Here is a 20,594-nt window from a genome sequence, read left to right as displayed (position 1 = left end):
ACAACATCGTCTCAGACGTTTCTGTTCATGTCTCAGTTCAGTTTGCAATACCAAAAAACTCCCAGACAGAAAATAAACAACATGCCAAATCAGTCTCAGACTTTCTTTTTGACAACCCCCTGAGCCCCATAGATGTCAAGTGGATTACATAAGCCGATTCAGGAACCCTGGTGGCCCGATGCATACTCGTATAGAGATGAATGTCTGCTTTCTCGCACAGCAATCCCATGTGAAGTTTTTCTTTTACTAAAATCTGCCTAACAACAGACTTGGAAGTGACGAGACAGCCACTGCTCAACAATGTGCCTCTTCCTCTGTAGGAGCCGAAAAAAAATGGAAAGATGTTCTCCGCAGGGAAGAATTGACAATTCCAAAAGTCTTCTTTTTTTTATATTCTATTTTAAATATCTTCTGGCTGGTTGTATGTGATGGATCCAAGATAAAGAATAGTTCCAAAACCATTGGTTTGTTTGGAAAAACAGACAGTAAGTTGCAGAAAATCAACATAATTACCTCCGCCAAGGAGGTTATGTGATCGCCCGAGTTTGTCTGTTGGTCTGGATGTTCGTTCGCCAGTGTGCATAACTGCATTTAGCGTGCCCAAAGCCAGACAGAATGCATAGTGCGCGGATTTACTTGCACGGCAAGCCAGTGTGCATAACTGCATATAGCGTAATAATAACGGCGAACACTGCTTCCCGACAGAACACTGCTTACCCACAAAACATTATAATAATAATAATAATATTAATAATAATTAATAACGGTGAACACTGCTGTTCAATAATGAATAGGGAGAAGGAAATGCCTCTTCTGCTGACAGCGCCAAAGAACAAGTAGCCCACATCAGGAACGTATGTCCATACATGGCTCGCTATCCACAGGTGGGTTGGCGGTTGGCGGAGGTCTGCACTCTCTGAGTGCATTTCTAGTTACAGTTATTTTCAAATCCGAAAGAATATTTTCTCTGAAAAAGAAATATATTTGTGATGTATTTGTAACGGAAGTGAAATGTTAATCCGAGCATGCAAATACTACATTATAAAAAGTTCACTTTTAGATAAAGTGGTTACAGCAGTAATAGCCGCTTTCGGACTGTAGGAACCTTTGGCAGTTCTAATAACCTTTTAATCCGCGGGGCCGTTTTCTCCCGTGTTCGGACATACAGGAACTCGAGGCTTTCTCCCTCAGTTCCTATAACTATTTAGCTCCTTCTCCGAGGTCGGGTCTTTTCATAGTTCTTATAGAACTAATCTAACGGAGGTGTGTGGTGGTTGGTAGCTACGTCCCATGTCATGCTATCACGGCTGAAATGTTTCCTCAATAGACACAGACACAACCGGCGGGTGTTTAATAAGTTAAACTTACACTGGTCTCATTTGTCTGCAGCGCTCTGCTCTCCTTTCTTCCTTCATGAAATAAAAAAGTATCGTCTCCTGACTCTCTCTGTGAGCTTTTCCAGCCTTGATATTAGACGCCTGATGTGATTGTCTATGATTAATATCACCATCATGCAGACCATAAACACAGTGGCCTCCCCGCTCTCCATATTAGCTTCTTGGTGGTGTTTTTTCTACTCTCCTTACTTTTATCGTTTTGTTTTGTGTTTGAATGTAGTGCTAAACGGCTAACGGCTAACACGTCACTGAAGCAGACGGCTGCGCGCGGCGCATCAGTCCCTATCAGGTCCCGCCTCATGTGCAAATGCAGACTGAAACAGTTCCGCTGGGGAAGGATAGTTATCAGAACGAAATTCGAGGAGGGTAGTTCTGATAACTACTTTCTTAGAACGGTCTGTCCGAAAGCGGCTAATGTTAGCAGGTCCTGAGGATATCTTAAGTGATCAATATCGTGCATCGTGCCTATAATAAGCTGAGTAGGCAGTTTGCGATAGCATTACAGCCTCTAAACTATGGTTTTGTGATATCACTTTCTCTTCTGTCAATAGCCCCTTTCACACTGAGGAATAACCCACGTTTAATCCGCGAATTTAGCGTGTCCGCTGTTGCGTTCACACTGCCGACCCGGGCTGCCGCGTCAACTCGACTCGCCTTTCGACCCGCGTCGGACCCTAGTCTTTTTGCCGAGCCGAGTTTGGTGTGAACGCAATTGACGCGGGTCGGACGTGGGCGTGGCGTGACGTGAGGAGTTTAAAAGACAGAATGGACAGCTGATTCAGAACAACAGCGACAGGTGAGGACAAGTTTCACTCTGTTTTACATCAAGTTCGAGACATTTTTGAAGATGGCCAACTGGGGAGACAAGGAGGTCCGCAAGCTCCTCAGCCTCCGAGCAGAGGACGTTATTTACCGCCACATTTCGGGGACTATAGTGCTCTTGTATTCTCCGCATATGTTCTTCGGCGGCATCCCACGTTGTAACCATCCACACCCCGTAAAATAACATCTCCATGAACTGCATATACAATTGCAAAAACGAGTCCTCAAGGTGTATTTAACCCTACCTCCGACGCATGGCTTGTGCCTACGTCATTGTACACGCCCAGCATTTTATGTGTTTCGTGTGACGCTCTGCCACTAGGCAACGCCCCCTGAACTCGGCTTCAGGCGACACGGGTCACCAACACGCCAAGCGTTCACATTGGTCGACGCGGGTCGAAGGTGCAATTTGGACCCGCTAAGGTAGCAGGTCGCAGTGTGAAAGGGGCTACTGTCTTTATGGCATATGGGAATAATTATTTTTTACTGGTTCTGCAGTACTGTTTGCCTTAAGGAAAACTCTTTTATTGTAGAGTCTAATGCATTATGTTGTTTTATTAAAGTTCATAAAAGGTTTTTCAGTGCTTCTAATTGCTTATAAAAATAATATGTCATCTACAAGTGTGTACATGTCTGTAGTTTTGCATTTTGGCTGGACAGGAGTGTTGCGTATTTCTGAAGTAATTCATAAACTTGTTGAAGCAACAGCATGCAGTTGCAAGACGTTTGGGTACTTTTTCATTATTCGTGAAATGTGGTCTGATCTTCATCTAAGTCCACAATCTGACTTTTCATGTATTTCTTGAACACACTAAGTAATTGTTCACATCTTAGACTGGGAAAAAGTTTATGATCCTCTGTGCTCACGGCTTTTCCAAAAGCTATTTGCAATCATGTGTTCCAGCCAAGGAGATTCAAAGAGTGGGCTGTAAAGGTGCCCCTCCTGACTATGAAGAATTACAAAGACTGCTCACTGACAGCCTGCTCTGTTTAAAACAGACTGGTTGCTGTTAACAATGCCTACATTACAATAACTTTCATATGAGCCATTACAAAGTTGGAAAAAGCCACAAAAAGCCACTGTAAACACATTACAGTCATCACGGTCATGATAATACATAGTGCTAAAAGAGAAAACAACTAGTGTTTCTTTTTATTCTAGAAGGCTGAAGAAATAAAAAGACTTAGTGGCCAAGTAGTGAAACCCTTTCAAGAACCAAAAATAAGTCCAACTGAACTCTTTTAGAACAACCCAAAGGGAACAAACTACAGGAAATCAACATGAGAATGATTGAAAAAGGCAAAAATCAGGTTTTGGAATGGCCTAATCAGAGCGGTGACCTTAACCCAACAAAAATGCTGTGGCAAGGGCCAGGGGTTCAGTTAAGATGCCTCAGAAATACTGATTAGTTGAAATAGCTTTGTATTCCTGCTTATTGTTGTTAGACTGGAGGATTTGATGAAGGATAGTGCTACTGAAGACAGCTCTGTGAGTTTGAAACATTTCTCCATCTTTTTTCAGCCTCAGTTATTACTCAGACCAGTTGTTTGTGTTAAATAGTTTAGTCAGCTTGTGTTTCCATGTAATTGTGACTTGAACAAAAAAAAATATTAGACCACACCTTATGAGTAATATATGAAAGTAATTTGAAGGTAGTTTTGGTTTGGGTGGGGAATTTGGATCATTAAGTCCACGTTTGACAACAGCACTCTGTTTCAAAGTATAACTATTTTGTGGCTACTTTATCATTATAATGATCTAATTATGCACTCTGTTATGGTAAATTAATCCTGGTTTCTCTGAAACTGTAATGTTCTTATTCAATTATCTGCATCTTTGTCACAAACTGATGTCAATATGAGCAGCAGTTGCTGCCATGACTAAACAGTCACAGAGCCGAAGAGTGCACTAAGTGAGAGGGAGTGTACGTAAGGACACAGAGGGAGTTGAAACAAACATAACATGTTCACACACTGAACATTTTCGTGTCTGTTAAAGTGAGAAGCAGAGTGTCTTCTGGACAAGTAAGAACTACATCGAGTGCAATGTCTGCAACCTGAAAGTATAGAGAAAACAGCTGCCTCTCACCCTGATAGAACTCTACTTGAGTTCAACTTTTCACAAGAAAAAAAGAAAACAGAATTAACATCTACTAGTAAATTCTCTTAATGTGTCTCTTCTTTGTATAAACAGTGTTGCTTATGTGACTGAAATAAAGAGCCTCCTCTGAGTCTCGACCTGTGAGGACATAATGCCTCTTCATAACAAAAGCTCCCTCAAGCTTTTCCTGAAGTGAGGAGGGCTCATCAATATACTGATTAGGATTACAAGAGAAGCCTTAGTCTAATCAACAATAAGAGCACTTGAGCTTTTGTTGTATTTTTGCAGGATAATGAGCACAGAATATGTGAGACTTTGAGTTCTACAAAAACATATTTAAGATTTTACATACTGTATCAGGCCTGCATTTATCTGATTTAAAATAGACACTGGTTTGTACTGGAGGAAATTAAAGCTGATGCTGGGCACGGAAACAAAGTGACGGTTTGCGCATATGTAGGCAGGTGTATAGTAATCAAGGAGGATAAAACAAACATAATAACAACACATTTTCACACTCCTCTGCCCTTCTCTGTAGCATTTACACACAAAGCAGAAACTCAGCTCCAAGCAGACTGTACAATATGAATGTCCACTTTACATAACAATTGGTATAAGCTCAGCCATGGAATTCCTGCATGACAATGAGAACGTCTCCAAACATAATCGCTTGCCTAAACTTTCACTGCTGCATCATAATCCACTTCCAAAAGAACCCTAAGCGTGGCTGCCACTGGAATCAGTGAAGACCTTCAGTCATCTTGCAGGAAGTATTAGCAAGGTAATCGAGTCTTCTGACTCAAATACACTTGTTCCACTGAAGCAGTTGCCAGGGTCTATTTAAAGGCATAAAATGCGTTTTAAGAATAAAGCTTTCACCTAATCTGGGGCAGTACGTGCATTGGGGGTGGGTGGGGTCCAGTTGTGGAGGGGTACAGGCATTTAGCTCTTAAACCATAAATGGAGTGGACAGGGATCATAGCTGTAGGGGCAGCTGAGAGAAGAAGCTGAGGCCTGCAGCCCATTGTTCTGTAGTGATAGTCTATTCTCATCCAAGAGGAAAGAAAACAATTCCTTCTGCAGGCTTTAGACAGGGCTAAGTGGCCATAACAAAACCCCACATCACAATACAGTTCACCCAACAGACGACCAATGAAAAGTGTTTACATACTGCTGTCCCATCCAAAGCATACGTTTTCTACATGCCTACAACTGCTATCAGGGGAAAAAATGAGAGAAAGTAGAATAAAAGGCATGCATGTACTATCAAATTATGTTACATTTCCCTTTGGATAAATAGAGTTTTAATCATGTGATGCATCTTCAACAGATGCATTTATATGAGGCATAGTCTCCACATAGACTATTTAGACACTATAGTAACCTCAGCCATTATTCTTGCATGGTTTATTGACTGACCCATGATCTAATCATTTATTTATTAGTTGTTTAGCTGTTAAATGCTTCAGGGCATACATAATGAGAGTAACTGCCTCCAAGCCAAAGCTTTAAAACACAACCCTGCAGATGCAAATATCTACAGAAATGGCAGTAATAGCAGTGGCACATCCTTAAAAGAATTCCCAAATGAGAGAATATTACTAATGACTAAAGAAAGTCTGAACATGCACATCACGAATTCTACCTTTCTGTCAATCAAGCTGCATCTCTTCTGGCATTTCTTTTTATTTTCTACTTTCTCTGTCTGTCAAAAACAGCCTGTTTGTCTGCCTGTCATGCCTGCTGTCAGTCTTTCTCACATAGTCTCTGTCAGTTTGACAAGGTTGCCAGTTTGTCAATTTGTATTTCAGCCTTCCTTCCCCTGTCTCCAAGTTAGTGAGAATGAGGCAAAACTGGGTGAGGATGTTTGGTGGAGCAGAGAAAACTCGTGATGCATGACCCCGCCGCTCAGGCTCAGACTACGAGCTGCCAGTTGGCCTGTTCATTGTTTTACAGAGGGGTTGAGCCACAGGATAGAGACCTTTTAAAAAGGAACAAAATTGTCTAATTTCAATGAGTTTTGTACAGAGCTGAGTGTATACATATACATATTTCAAAGGTAATTCATAACTTAAGAAGATTTTATACACAATTCAATTTTTAATAATTCTATAACATATTTCTTTTTTTTTTTTTATGGGGACCAACTAAAGTTCTTGCCACCATGTTGCATCACTAAGACAAGTAGATGGTTTGTTATCAAGTCAGAGTCCACTGAGATAGCAATCAATCTGTAGGGCTACAGATTGGTAGTTGAGTGTAGCTACGGCCAGTAAAGACACAAGAAGTACACAAGCTCAGGTTCGTTCAAGGAAGAGTCAGAGAAAATGGCTAAAACTACCTGGTGTGTGTCTGTGTGTGTGCAGTTGCAACATTAAAGAGTCAAACTGTTCTTAGGGAAAGTAATGTGGTTCACTTGTGTGGACAACCAAATAAGCGATAACCCCTGTATAACCCAGACTTGCACTTGCCAAATGCTCCAACAGTATCTCAAATGTTCCTGAGAGGCGCTTTTCCTATACAAAGACAGACATTTGAGCAGCCTACAAACAACAAGTGGGCTAACCGTGGTTAACGATATCTATTTGGCATTTAAAAAAAAACTGCTGAATGTTGCCAAGTGGACTTTGGCTCAGAAGTTATATAGTGAACCTGATTAAAAGCAGTTTCTCTCTATGAAGCCTGCAAACGAGCATGCTCAGGAATTGATCCATTAGGTGGGCAAATAAGAAGGTCGGATCACAGACCAGTGCTAATAAAACAATATAAGGCTGGTGAATGCAGAGACTGTATCATAAATCAGTTTGTGAAACAATAGGCAACTATTATGCATAGAGGATGGAATGGGGGGTCAACTTTAACATACTTGTGTGACACGCTATAAACCTAAGCTACAAAATATTTGAGTTTTATTTTATAAGGGAGGCTCTGAGGACAAGCTCAGCCAACATTCTGTTTAGCTAACCTTCTCATTAGTACATAATGTTTCTATGTTATTAAGTGGAATATTCGAAAGCTCATTATTGGCTTCTAATCTAGTTTTTCTTCAAAGGCTTCATGTCGAAATAAATGTGGTCTTAGTCTAATCCTCTCTAAAGCAACACATGCTAACTGTTGACTGGTTACACAAGCTACTGCCTCTTAATAGAAGTCACATCAGGCCAGTTCCAAAGAATGCAAAAGGTTAAATTTCCAATTGTGATTTTGTTCAAACAGGCATCTCAATCCATGACTTTAGCTGACTGTGCAATATAAACTCTAAGACTTAGCTGAAGTTGGAATGATCTAAAATCTTAGGATGTTGCCCCATTTTGCTAGAAAAAGCCAAAGGGAGATCAGAGGAGATGCTTTGCATCACTAGATTTGCCTGAAAGACTTTCCCTTAGAAAGAATTCTCGTGAGCGATTACAAATATAGAATTTGGTTTGGCATTTAGTATTGGTTCAAAGATCTCCTAACATTAAAACTGTAGATTTGTGGCTAACCCACAGTAGATGAAGCCTCACAAAGAGTGAAATTTATCAAGTGTGAACAAAGGCCACATGATAGAATCATAGAAAAAAAGCATTTCAGAAAAATCCATACCCAGAGGGAAACATATTAAGGGCTTTGTTCTAATACAAGTATTAATTTTGTGGCTTACAACCTGCTTGGAGTCAGTGGTGAACCATTTCACACAATTTCTCAGTTTATACAGTATAACGAACAGCTTCCAGAGTTCATTCGCTCTGTGTATTTTAGATAGATTTCAATGGATGAACTGAATGATGGGCTGCAAAGTTAAGCTCAACATAAACAAACCTGACCAATTTTCCCTCTGCAGAAACCACAGAAATCCAAACTCTGGTGAAGCTGTAATGATATGAGACTCAAATTTGAAGCTTAAAAAGGAGGTTTTAGAACAGCCTGGGCAACTAGAATGGAATCTCTTCTTCCCTGCATGAAGCAGTGTGGCAAGTGATTAGCATTTAATGAATAGAACTATTAACTCTAACATGCACACAGGTCAAAAAGCAGCAATTAGAGTGATGAACTCCAGCCCTCCACAAAGAGAATGTCTTGATTGATCCCCTAATGCGTGTCTGACTAGCTGGCAGTATCCTATTTGGAAAGAATTGCTACAGTCAGCTTAACCTCCTCTCACAGAAAAACAATTAAACAGTGAAGGAAACTTTTTTGGGTGGCTCTTTTCAGGTCTATCCACAGCTAAAATGTTCCAAATGGCACAGGCTGCACCCTGTCGCTTTATGCACAGTTCTGTCTCCAAAGATTCACTTGCATTTCAGCCAAAAAGCTCTATCTTAATTTCTGTCCAAAAATATTGCCTTGTTTAGACATTTGTGCAAAATCTTATGCTTAATTTGGAGGGGAGGACACAGGAGAGGTTTTCTTAAGATGACGCCTCTATAAGGATCATGTTTGTGTAGGTGTCACTGCACAGTAAAATAAAAGTTCTCTAAAAGTTTTCTTGGTTATCCCGACTCCAATCTGACCTCCACTATTCCTGTTAACTGCCATTTCTTAATGCCTTGCCATATTTTTTTTCCATCATTTTCTCAATTTCAAGTCCACAGAAACCAAGATATTGAAACATTTGCATGCCACTGTATATGGATACAGAACACACACACACAATCCTTATAATCAGGTGTAACAAACCCCACAAGACCAAACCGTCCCTATGAAATGCCTCCGGCGCTCTTATGAAAGAATGAATATGAGCAATATACTAGAGGTGAGTGTGTTTGCGTGGGTGTGTTTGAGGAATGTAGTAAATGCCTCGTAATTAGGGTTCAGATTCAGGTATGTAGAGCCGCAGGGAAGCCAGAGTGAGAAAGACTGACATACAGACACTCTGGGGGTTTAGTTTGGTGTAATCCCCTGCCAGATTCAGCCACTACAAAAGCACTCAGGTAGGGACATATCGACACTGGTGTGGTCTCCATGATCAAAGCTTTCAGTGTCCTGCCCTCATGCCTTGGAAATGGACCAATTAGAGATAAGGAGGGGTTGTGAGTTAGTTGCTCTGCGTTCCATACACCTCGCTGGCAGCAGCTTCAGACGGGGTAATTATACACACTCTCCTTTATGTCTCTCTAACACTCAAACTTTCAGCTATCACACCTCACTCATCTCTCTACACCCCGGCATTACACATGAAACACAGACCAAGATAATATGGGCTGACATGAACCAAACTGTAGCTACATGTGGGGCAATTAATCTCCATTGTACGTTGTAGAACTTAAACCCTCCCAAAACTGCTCACTGCCTAAAGAAATCCACCACTAAGACCAGCAAGCATTGTGTGTCTCTAACCTCATCATTCTGATTTATTGAGCATGTCTGGGCTCCAAGCTTTGCAGGGAACACTGCCATCATTCTTACCTGTATATTCATAGGAAACAGGATTATTCCATCCACTTGGAGAAGCATGTGGAAGCAAGGCTTGAGAAAAATGACTAGAATTTCCTTTGTCATGTTTTTAGAGGCAGAGATCTGCTCATGAAAAAGGAGCATAGGGTCTAGTTGTCTTACATCTCTCATGCACACTGACAAAGACATTAAGTTGAATATTTATCCGTTTTAATAATCAATATTAAACTTCTAACAATGTAAAATAAATGATTTGAGTAATTTGCCAAACTCCTGTGACTCCAAATAAATTATTTTTCAGTCCAACACTGTTGATACTTGATGGATTAGCTAACTGATTAATTATGAAAATATGATTTGCAATTTATAACATTTATAAAGGTTAATGCTGGAAATATTCTCAAATTTGGAATACTAGGTGGACAAGGCAATCAGTTAAAAAGCTACCTTGAACTCTGATAAAAGAAAAAAAAGATCAGTAAATTATGAAGACAATGATGCATGATTGCATTTAACCTTAGGATTAGTGTTGCTCATTGCAGCGCTCACCCTTTCAGAATGATGAATTATCTTTGCAAATATAACAACAACAGAGAGCTGCTTAGCGTCATGCTTGATGAGCAATATTTAAATAGAGTTCTAACATTATGCAATAACCCCAACCAATATGACTGCAGGAAAAAAAGAAAAAAAAAGGTCTCCATGGTAACTTTTAACAATGCTCCTTTAGTTTACCACCTCCTGGCTCACAGTTCCATGGGAGTCAGAGGTACAGTAATTAGACTTCTTGGCCTATATAGGTCACACATGACAACCTCATACAAATACAGCAAAATCAATCCAATAGATGAATGTCAGTGTTTACAGAGCAGCTATATGGTATCCAGCAATGCATGGCTGTGCATTTCCAGTACAATCGGTCACTTTCTATGAGGAAATGTGATGATCCACCCCACAGCAGTCACTGTGAATGCAGTAACGAGTGTGTGCAAGACAACGATGTAGAGGGAAAGAAAACATGAGTGGATGTGTTTATTTGCAAGCGTGTTTGCAATCTGGATCCTGACACAGACAGATGCTCAGGCCTGCTCTCTTGTCATTTCTAGTCTTGGCATCCTGTTGGGGCACTTGATATCTTCATTTTCAGGACAACGGGGTCATTATTGCACACATATCGTGTAACCATGGCAAAGGCGGCTATGATTAAGGCTGTTGTAATAGGATTTCTTTGTGCCTTCACATAATTTTGGGATAAAAGCAAGCTGCTGCTTATGCATTTTGCATTTGCCAGCACCAAGAAAGAGGCGGTGAAGAGACGTGTGAAAAACAAACATGTTTACAGCCGCAACTGAGCATCTAGTGTCTCCTTTTGGCTGTTGCTGACAAGAAATCTGCCTTTTTTTCAGTGAACCATAGAATATTGATGTGTGCGGAAAAGCTTGACTTCAAATGCACTTTGTTCATTCTTTTCTCACCAGAGAAAAAGACTTCTAATAAAACCAACTCTTCTCTTTATTGATGGAGTTGCTGTTGAAATGCAATTGTGGCATAGCACCAGTTCAAATACTTTTACCTTAGAATGAAGCTAAATACCAAAAAAAAAAAAGTGTGAAAAAGGGTTCAAAGATAAGCAGATATTGATAATGAAGCCTGGAGTCTTGTGTGATACTACAGCATGTGTGTAATGCAGTCTGGCTGTCTGGAAGCTGCTGAAACCTTGGACCAAAATAGCTCTGATAATGCATCTGTCATGAATGTGTCATCAGGACCTGTTCCTCTGCAGACCGTGGAACATTAAATGGCCTTGATGACTTGGTGGTCTGCTTTATTTAAAGCCGTTACGCTTACTGTGTTACTTTAAGGCTGATTATTCCAATTAATGAACAAAGAATAGTCAGTGCAGTTGTGCTGCGTTGTGAATCTGAACCCTGTCGTCTTTCAGACCACATTCACACAGCCAAGGAATCAAAGTGGCTAAGAAGTCAGTTGATCATGTGAGAAACAGCACAGTAGGAACAAGCTCCTCTCACTGCTACTGAAATGAGAAGGCCAGCTGCACATGTAGCATAGATTTTGCTTTCCCACATTTGCACATGTTCCCTGGAGATGGGTGGTTCAGTCTTTATGACAGTGGAAGAGACAAATTCTGACTCATGGTGCAAGAAAAAAAAAAAAAACATCTCATGAATGAAGTTTTCCTTGCAGAGATAACAATTAAGGAGATAGCTTTATTTGACTGAACTGCTTTTGCAGGTATGGTTTTTGGCAAAACGGAGCAGAGATGTGCAATATATATCATGAATTATTCCGCAATGTACTTTCTGCAAAATGGTAAAGTGATTATGTGCACTTGAGACAGCAATGTAAAATAGATTTGACGTTGAAAGATCCGGCACCCACTGAAACCACAAGGCTGCAAGGGATCCATTTCTTTGAAGCACCAAAGCTTTGTCTTTGGTACAGCAGTTCCAAGGCTGTGGTGTCAATGTGATAGCCATCAATCCTCAGTTGCTTTCCAAATAGCTAAATACTCGGAGTTGCAGCTAATGTCTAACAAAGATGCCTTAAAAATCCAGAACCAGTTTTTTTTTTCCTTTAAGAGGAGCTGCTATGAGTGTACATGACTTTTCAACATGATGGAAATGTGACCCATCCCTTTTTAGTGCTCCATATAACCCTGTTTTCCTATCACGTAAACAGCAGCTCACTATACTAATTGACTTTCCCTGTCCTCTCAGGACAATAGAGCTGGTCCTTGACTTCTTTATGACTTCCCCTTTATGAGTCCTCAGCTGACCATTCCTTTAAGATGCCTTTAATAAAAACTAAGCAAACAGTTCTCTCAGCAGAGTAAATGAAAAACTCAGAGGCTGTTGTGAGAGGTGCTCTCTGTCCTTGTGGCTAAATGCCAGCCCTATAGGAATGGACATGGTTGATGACGGCATTTCCCAAAAAAAACACATGCTAAATGAAAAGCTCAATGAAGCTTTTACTGTAGTGTTTTCAATGGAAATTAAAAAGCTCTTCATTTATTAAAAAACATCAAGATAATGAATTCAAAAAATGTTTTTTCTGAGCCCATAGTTTATAAGAAGGCCTCATATGAATAGAGGCGAAGGACTGAGGTAGAGTCCATATGTAATGAAGCAGCTTGAGAGTGTTTTCAACTCAAATTCTTTTTCTCCTTTCACCTGAACATCATTGAGGCTGGCAGTTGGCCTGTGAATGCATATGTGGTGGCAATGCTGTGGTAGAAAGAGTTGTGATGGGCTAAAATTATTTGTCTTTCCAAGACTTGGCAGTTGTCCAGTGAAGCTTAAAGGGGAACTCCGGGCCATTGCTAGAGGTTGTCAAATACTGATAGTAGGACACAGACAGGTGCAAATCTGCGCTCCCTGTGTGGAGATCGCGCTGTTCGCGCAGCCTGTCATGCGAGGCTAATACGTGGTGGCTAGGGGCAAGCGCTAAACCTTCCACGTAAAACAACAACTTGCACACTGCAGAAACGTCACACCACTTTATAAACCATCCGACAATAAAGTCACAAGCCTTACCATCAAAACCATATGCATGGTTCTCACATTACTGGCATGGGGACGTTACAAAACAACTTTATAAACAGCATGTCACTTACCGGTTGTTTGTATGCTCGCGCATGTGAAAGCCCAAAAGAGTCAATGGACGATACTCCCATATACAAAGCAATTATCTTCTCTAGAAAAACTGCGTTCAAGTATTTAAAACATTACAACAATATTACTGGGCATGTATTGTTGTAATGTTTTAAATACTTGAACAACCGGTAAGTGACATGCTGTTTATAAAGTTGTTTTGTAACGTCCCCATGCCAGTAATGTGAGAACCATGCATATGGTTTTGATGGTAAGGCTTGTGACTTTATTGTCGGATGGTTTATAAAGTGGTGTGACGTTTCTGCAGTGTGCAAGTTGTTGTTTTACGTGGAAGGGTTAGCGCTTGCCCCTAGCCACCACGTATTAGCCTCGCATGACAGGCTGCGCGACCAGCGCGATCTCCACACAGGGAGCGCAGATTTGCACCTGTCTGTGTCCTACTATCAGTATTTGACAACCTCTAGCAATGGAAATGCGCTTCAAATGCCCCGGAGTTCCCCTTTGAGGGCCTTCAATAATCACAGTCAGCCAACTCAGGGTCATCTTACACTATACCCCAATTTCCTGCTGGGCATGATTATAAGGATATTAATCAATATAAGAGGACTGAAACAGGAAGGGAGGTGAATGCTTTCATGCAAGGTGGCCAACTTCCTTTTTCTGCAAAAGGATGTTTAGAACACAGCCAGTTAAAAGCTGTCTTTCCCTCTAAGGTGCCGTTTACACATACCCGGGTATTTTGAAAAACGAAGACCTTTCCCTTCGTTTGTGCCTTTCGTTTATACACAAACGGAGTTTTTTCCTCCGAAAACGAAGCTAAAAAAAAACTCCGGCAAAAGTGGAGATTTTTTAAAAACTCCGTTTAGCGTTTGTGTGTAAACTGGTTGAAAGAGACGAAAACGGAGTTTTCAGAATGGAATGCGGAGTTGTCGTCATAGTACAGAGCCCCGCCCCTATCCATCTTGTTGGCAGGATGCTAGCGTGAGAACGCCTTTCTCTCCGTCCATTGTTTATCTAGCAAGCATGGAGGTACTAGCAGCATTTCAGTTGTTGAGAGCTATACTCGCTTGTGTGATTTTGAAAATTACAGTCATACAATGTATTGAACAACAAAGACATTTTTCACGGCTTTAGCAGTTTTATAGTCCAGCGCAACGTGTAAAAGTAGCTCAGTCTCGCTATCAGTCCACACACATGAGCCTAGCGCAATATTTTCTTCTTGAAAAGGATCCGGAAGTTCTTCCTGTCAGCGGTTCTCTATTAGGCTTCTGATTGGCTTGTGTGGAATTCTCATTGTTCTAACACTGCCACCGTCAGGCTTGGCGTAATTTAACAGCTCCTGATAGCGTATTTCTCCGGATCAATGTAGACGTGGTTTTTTTTTAAAAACGGGGCTGTGTGCACCTAGTTTTTTTTGCAAACGAAGGTTAGAAAATATGCGTTTTTCAAAATACCCGGGTATGTGTAAACAGCACCTAAGTAACAACACCTCTGTGGCTTCACTGCATTTTTCACATTCCTAAGATCGGTTAAGCTACAGGCCTCAAGAATTGTCACCCACTACATTTGATCAGCTGCTCTGTAGGGTCATAGAAAGGCCTTAAAGAGCAGACTTTCTCCAACAACTTTGCACTCTGACCCTTCCTTAACACCCAATAAGCCCTTTACAGCCTTCATAAAAAATGTGCCCATCTATTTCCAATCCTTACTCCCTCTGTATGATACCCAGGTTTTTAATCACCCACCCATCAGCACAATGCTGGACACTTGCCTCCACAGCCCATTTCAATGGGCGGAAATTGGGAATGCAAAACAGACCAGCAGTGAAAGGACATATGGCTCCATCAGCTTCCATACAAACAATAGAGAATCTCCCACTGTTTAGCTTCTACTTCCTCCCGACACACAGCGCTAACAATGAGGCGCTATTATGACCGACTGTCTGCTGCGTCCAGCATCAGGATGAGGCCGGGATGGGAGAACATCCTCACATAGTTTGGTGTTGAGCTTATTTAACGAGTTGGCATTAAAACATCATTTTTTTTTCCCAATGAGATAAAGAGAATTAAACTGAGAGATGACTGGAGCAGAAAAAGCAAAAAGAAGAAAACTAGGGCAAATGGGGTCAAATATAACCATCAGCCCCTTTCAGACATGTAATCCTTAATTAATCTGACCGTAACTAAATGTGCTGATTAGTATTCCAAAAGAACATAAACGTAGAAATCTATAACAGAATCCATTTAACATATTGATGGAACTATATATATTAATTATATTTTTACAGTTAGAAAACAGCTATGGAATAATTCATGCAAAGCACTTTAACATCCCATTAACCTTGGAAAACATGTCATGCAACCAGACAAAAACAGTAAAAGACCAGATCTTTCCAGTCAAGTTGAAAGAAAATGCTTTTGATAACAATTTGTTAGATACAGTTTATCCTTTAGAAAACTTGACTTATTAGCCAATCTTAAAGTGTCATATGACTCCTAATTGAAAAATCTAGTATGCAAACTTTTTTCTATCTAAAAATTGTAATGCTTTGACATAAGATGTCTCCTACATCACTCAAAGTCTACTGCCAACCTATGTGAAATGCTAAGTTACCTTTTTTATTATCTTTATGGTATAAGTTACCTTTTTGGCCTAAGCTGGCCTCTAAACTAGTTGTGACATCACAAAGCCCAAACACATTTTTGGAATAGAAAGGGTTATTAAGGTTGACGAAGTCTCAGTCTACAAATGTTGTTCATTTAAAAAAAAGTTGTTTAGGGATAACATTTAGGTAAGCAAATCAGCAGTCAATGCTCTGGGCATGATTTACAAAAATAAAGCAGGTATAGCTGCATTAACATTATCAGATAGGAAGAGTTGCAAGTTACAGAAATTCATGAGGCTATCTGAACGAAAAGAAAAACCATGTTAATTCAGTGACTGCTGTGGATGACAACAACAATCCAGCCGGCAACAGTCTTCTCTACTCATATCGTTCCCTGATGAGAGATCATGAAATGTGCAACCCTCGGCACAAGTGTTTGTTTACATCATAAGAAATAATACTCTCTCTCAGACAAGGGGTCTCTGCGGCTCATGATAAGGATCATGGGTATTTATTACACCCAGCAGAGCCTTTTCAGTCAATTGTTTGATAATGGGTTGTCTCACCAGAGGACATTCAGCTCACACGAGAGAGAATTTCAGAATCGTAGTGCTTATATTTTCACTGGATTTGCTTGCTGACAAACAATGGAGGCAAATCCAGTTGCACAAACATGAACGAAAAAAATCACAGAGTATTAAAAAGAAAGAACCTCTCAGGAACTGTTTAAATGTGGATGGAGATCTGGTTTATGCTATGCAATAATCATCCCTTAAGTCATCCCAAAAGTGTGTTCTGTTATTGCCCCAAAATCTGGGTCTGTGTCCTCAGTCTCTGCTGGGGGGGACATCTTGTCTGGAGAGCACAGAGAGGGGGGATATCAACAGACCAATCACAGCCCACTTAGTCAAACTCTATCAGCTGGTCACAGCTCCATCTCCCACACGCCTCTCAGTCTTCCTGAGGAGAAAAGCACTGGGATGAAGCCAACTCAAAAGTACAGGGTTACACACAAACACACACACACACACAAACACACACACACACACACACACACACACAAATGAGCAAAAGAGACTGAAAGACCTTGACCTGCTCATTCCTCTCAAAAGCCTCAATGCCAAAGCTCTAGCTCTAAATAAATACAGCCTTCAAAAGGAAGATACTTTAACCCTCTGAAACTAATGCTTTGTTTCAGCTCTGATTTGACAGTTAATCCCTCACAAATCCCAAATCTCTGAGGGATTCACCGTTAGCCAAAGTGGCAAAAATACATGGAGAAAAGGAGCTTAAAAAAAACATGCAAAACTCCAATCAAAGCTGTTGTGAAGCAAGCACTAAATCTTGTTAACAATATCAAAGGATGGATAAAAATAAAGAGAATAAAGATAGTACAGAGAGTTATAGGGATGATGAATATCTGCTGTATATTCAGGAATCTTTTATGTTGGAATAGAAAGGGACACTAATCCATTTCTCCATATCCACACAAATATGCAGAAACTACACAAACAGGCCCAATGCCACGCTTGTAATCAGGATTTCTGTTACACAGAGGTCATTTGGCCCAAAACAATAATCATATTAATAATAATAACAATTCTGCAGACTTCACTGCAAATTCATACATTTCAAAGCACACGTTTCAGTCTTCTGAGGCACACTCAACTGCTACAAAAAATGCTCAGTTCGCAGGCTCAAAATCAGTTGAATAAAGTGTGGAGGTTCTTGAGCACAACAAAAATGAATACTCAGAAGTAATAGTTCTGCAGCAGCATGTGTTGTCATCATGACAAAACACTGGGATTATCTTCTCTGTATACCTTATACAAGCCTATTGTAATGCCGCGTCATTCCGTTTTGAAGATGTTGCTGTACAAAAGTGCAAGTTAGAGAACCTGAACAAATGCACAGGACCTGGTGTCTGCTTCCTCACTGGCCTGCAGACGCTCTGATCAAAAACCTCCTTGTCCGTAAACAGCAGTAATTCAGAAGGGCCCTCTCAGCTGGTAGGCATATGATTCAAACACTTCTGAAGAAACATCACTATAAGTCTGAAAACAAGAGGCCCTCTCAGTCTGGCTCACAGGACTGCAACAGCCTACCCCAGCTGGGGTCTCTTCATCTTCTGGCCCTGAAATCAACAGCCCATCGCCCATTCATCACAGATAAGAGATGGGGCTTACATCCCTGTGGGCCAGGTTGATCCACCCACACTGAATACTGAGAGAAGCCAGTGGACAGGTGGAGTCCGAGTAGATTTATAATCAGTGTAAATCATTTTTGCCCTACAGACAATCACAAAGTGAAAGCTCCACAGGAGTTTTCTCCACTATACTATCTGCAAAGTGCAGTGGTCCTGAAAATGTTTAGGAATTACACTACAGCTACAGCTCAGATTCTTATTTGATGCTGGGCACTTGAGTAACATACAGCATGTTGTCTTTAACAAAAGTTGTGCACTTGCTGACACACAGCATGCTTTTATCCAAACATGGACCATGCTGAGCGGGAGAAAGCAACCTTTGTGTCATGGAACCATCTGTGGGATGATGGAAAAACTCATCTTTGAAAATATTTTTTGAAAAATTCCTCCACTGAAGAAAATGTTTTGCACTTGTTCTAAAAGCAGCACCATTTTTTTTTTTCTTAAATCTGGTCTAATTTTTTTTACGTTATATAATGCAGGTGAAGTACTTTTTAAAGCATTTATATAAGCATCATATGTGGGAAGGGAGTGTCAGTTCTAGATGCTTTCATGTTAGATTACTTCTTAAATGAAATAAATTTGGGGTGACTGAGCAGGATGCTCCGAGTATACAGCACTGTGCTTTGAGTGCCATTTACGTGGCATAACAATTGTTACCTTATTAGAGTAGGGCGGCTTGGCGAGGTTGATGCCATCTCTGATGAGTTTATCCCTGATCATGATCTTTAGCTTCAGCTTGGGGTAAATAGTCAGCTCCCTCCTGTTGCCCAGCGTCAGGTTCCTCTGCGCGCCCATGTACCCACCGTTACGCCCAACCCGGTCACCGTTGGGCTCGGTCCAGGACTTGGACCCCCTCAGTTTTGACTCATACTCCACCATGTGACTGCTATAAATCTCGGCTGTAGGTGGCATCGGCTCAAGCGTGAAGTACAGTCCACTGGCCGTCTCTTTGGCTTCCTCTTTCAGCCTTCTCACCGCGTCGTGAATCCTCTGCCTGTGGTGAGGGATGTAGACGCCGATGGCATCCAGGTCGGGATCCCCTATTTGTTTGCAAACCTCCAGATCGTCATATCCATTATCCACAAAAGACTCGACATACTGGGAGAGCTGGAGAGTCTTCAACCACTCGTAGACGATGACAGGTCCGTTGCTTGTCATTTTGGATGTTGCCAAATCGGCTACAACTTGGGAGAAAGACGACACTGAAGTGAATGCTACTTTCCCACTTGGCGTTTCAAACGCATTATAAGGTTGTCAGTGACCGTGTGTTTTCTCCATGTGTTAGGGGCGTAGAAGAACTGGATTAAATAATTTGGGAAAAATCCATATAACAGGCTTGGTCACCATACCCAACCTTATCAAAACATACAAAAGCTGAATGGAGATTCTGCCTGATACAGACTATGGCTAACACTTGTAAATATTTAGACATGAAGGCAACTTGAGCTTGATTTGACAGCTTTCACACGTTTCTCTCACTGACCCACTGTATTTTACTGTGCGCAATTACGCTTCCTTATACGATCAGATGCCTCGCACTACTGTCATTCAAATAGCTGCTATATCTGATTCCACCCGTTACGCAGGGTAGGTTTTAACAGTTTTCGCTCTTCCCCCTGATTCTTTGTGTCGATGAGCACAAACGAAAGAAAAAACAATAATCCAAATAATGTCGAAGAGGCTTCAAAATGACAAAGCCGGCAACAGACGACTCACGCCAACCGCAGAGATCCGTGTCCAACTGCTCAGTGTGTGCGCAGCCCCGTTCCTCCAGCCGGCACATCACTTCACTGGAACTGCAGCCAACATGCTCGCTGCTGCTTCTCCGCCGTCCACGCCCCCTAAATCTCACATTTAAAAATAGTGATATAAGTCCTTTTACCCCTCTCTCAACTTGTAGCGCAGTCTCGGGGCTTTCACTTGGTCTCCTGGTAATCACCAACTTGCCCAAAGTTGATCCGCAACGAAACGCGTGTATCTTAAACCTGTCGCGCGGTCCCCGTGGATTTTCTTGATGCTGGCTTGTGTGACATTTTCACTCCCCTGCGATGTGATTTCGTCCACCGCACCTCTCCCTTTCTCTCACTCGAACACACACTAACTCACTCATTCAGTATTTCTACGCTTTGGTTTCTATGCACGCACGAGCTCCCTCTATGTGGGGACTTCGGAACTGAACATTCCAGCAACACCGGAGCTGGTGAACAAACGTCTCATGCTTTTTCATCAGTGGAATCCAACAGTGTTTATCCGATCGCTGCACAAGTGGACGGCTTCGTCATCAGTACGAGACAAAGTCAAACTGTCTGAGAAAACTGAGATGGGAGAAAGTGATACGGAACCCTAAGGGGATAACGTTGCTTGGAAAGACCTGTCTGCCCTGTCTAAATATATGCCAAGTTGGCCATTGCTGATGCATGCTTTATCAAATGTGAGCTGACAGCTTGTTAGG

General features: G+C 41.3%; 1 protein-coding gene across 3 annotated transcripts in view; it reads right to left on the bottom strand.

Moving 5' to 3' along the window:
• The window catches only part of sash1a (SAM and SH3 domain containing 1a), a 160,687-nt gene extending 140,468 nt beyond the window's left edge, over positions 1–20,219 (bottom strand). For all 3 annotated transcript variants that reach the window (XM_075459640.1, XM_075459643.1, XM_075459641.1), the window contains exon 1: positions 18,800–20,219. In XM_075459640.1, coding sequence (XP_075315755.1) covers positions 18,800–19,300 — 501 coding nt within the window. In that variant the 5' untranslated portion in view covers positions 19,301–20,219. The remainder of the gene's footprint in view (positions 1–18,799) is intronic.
• Between the last annotated feature and the right edge of the window lie 375 nt (positions 20,220–20,594).

The sequence above is a fragment of the Odontesthes bonariensis genome, chromosome 24 (genome assembly GCF_027942865.1).
Source record: "Odontesthes bonariensis isolate fOdoBon6 chromosome 24, fOdoBon6.hap1, whole genome shotgun sequence".
In the NCBI taxonomy this organism is placed as follows: domain Eukaryota; kingdom Metazoa; phylum Chordata; class Actinopteri; order Atheriniformes; family Atherinopsidae; genus Odontesthes; species Odontesthes bonariensis.
The sequence above is the reverse complement of the archived record's forward strand: the minus strand, read 5'-3'. Positions and strand labels throughout refer to the sequence as shown.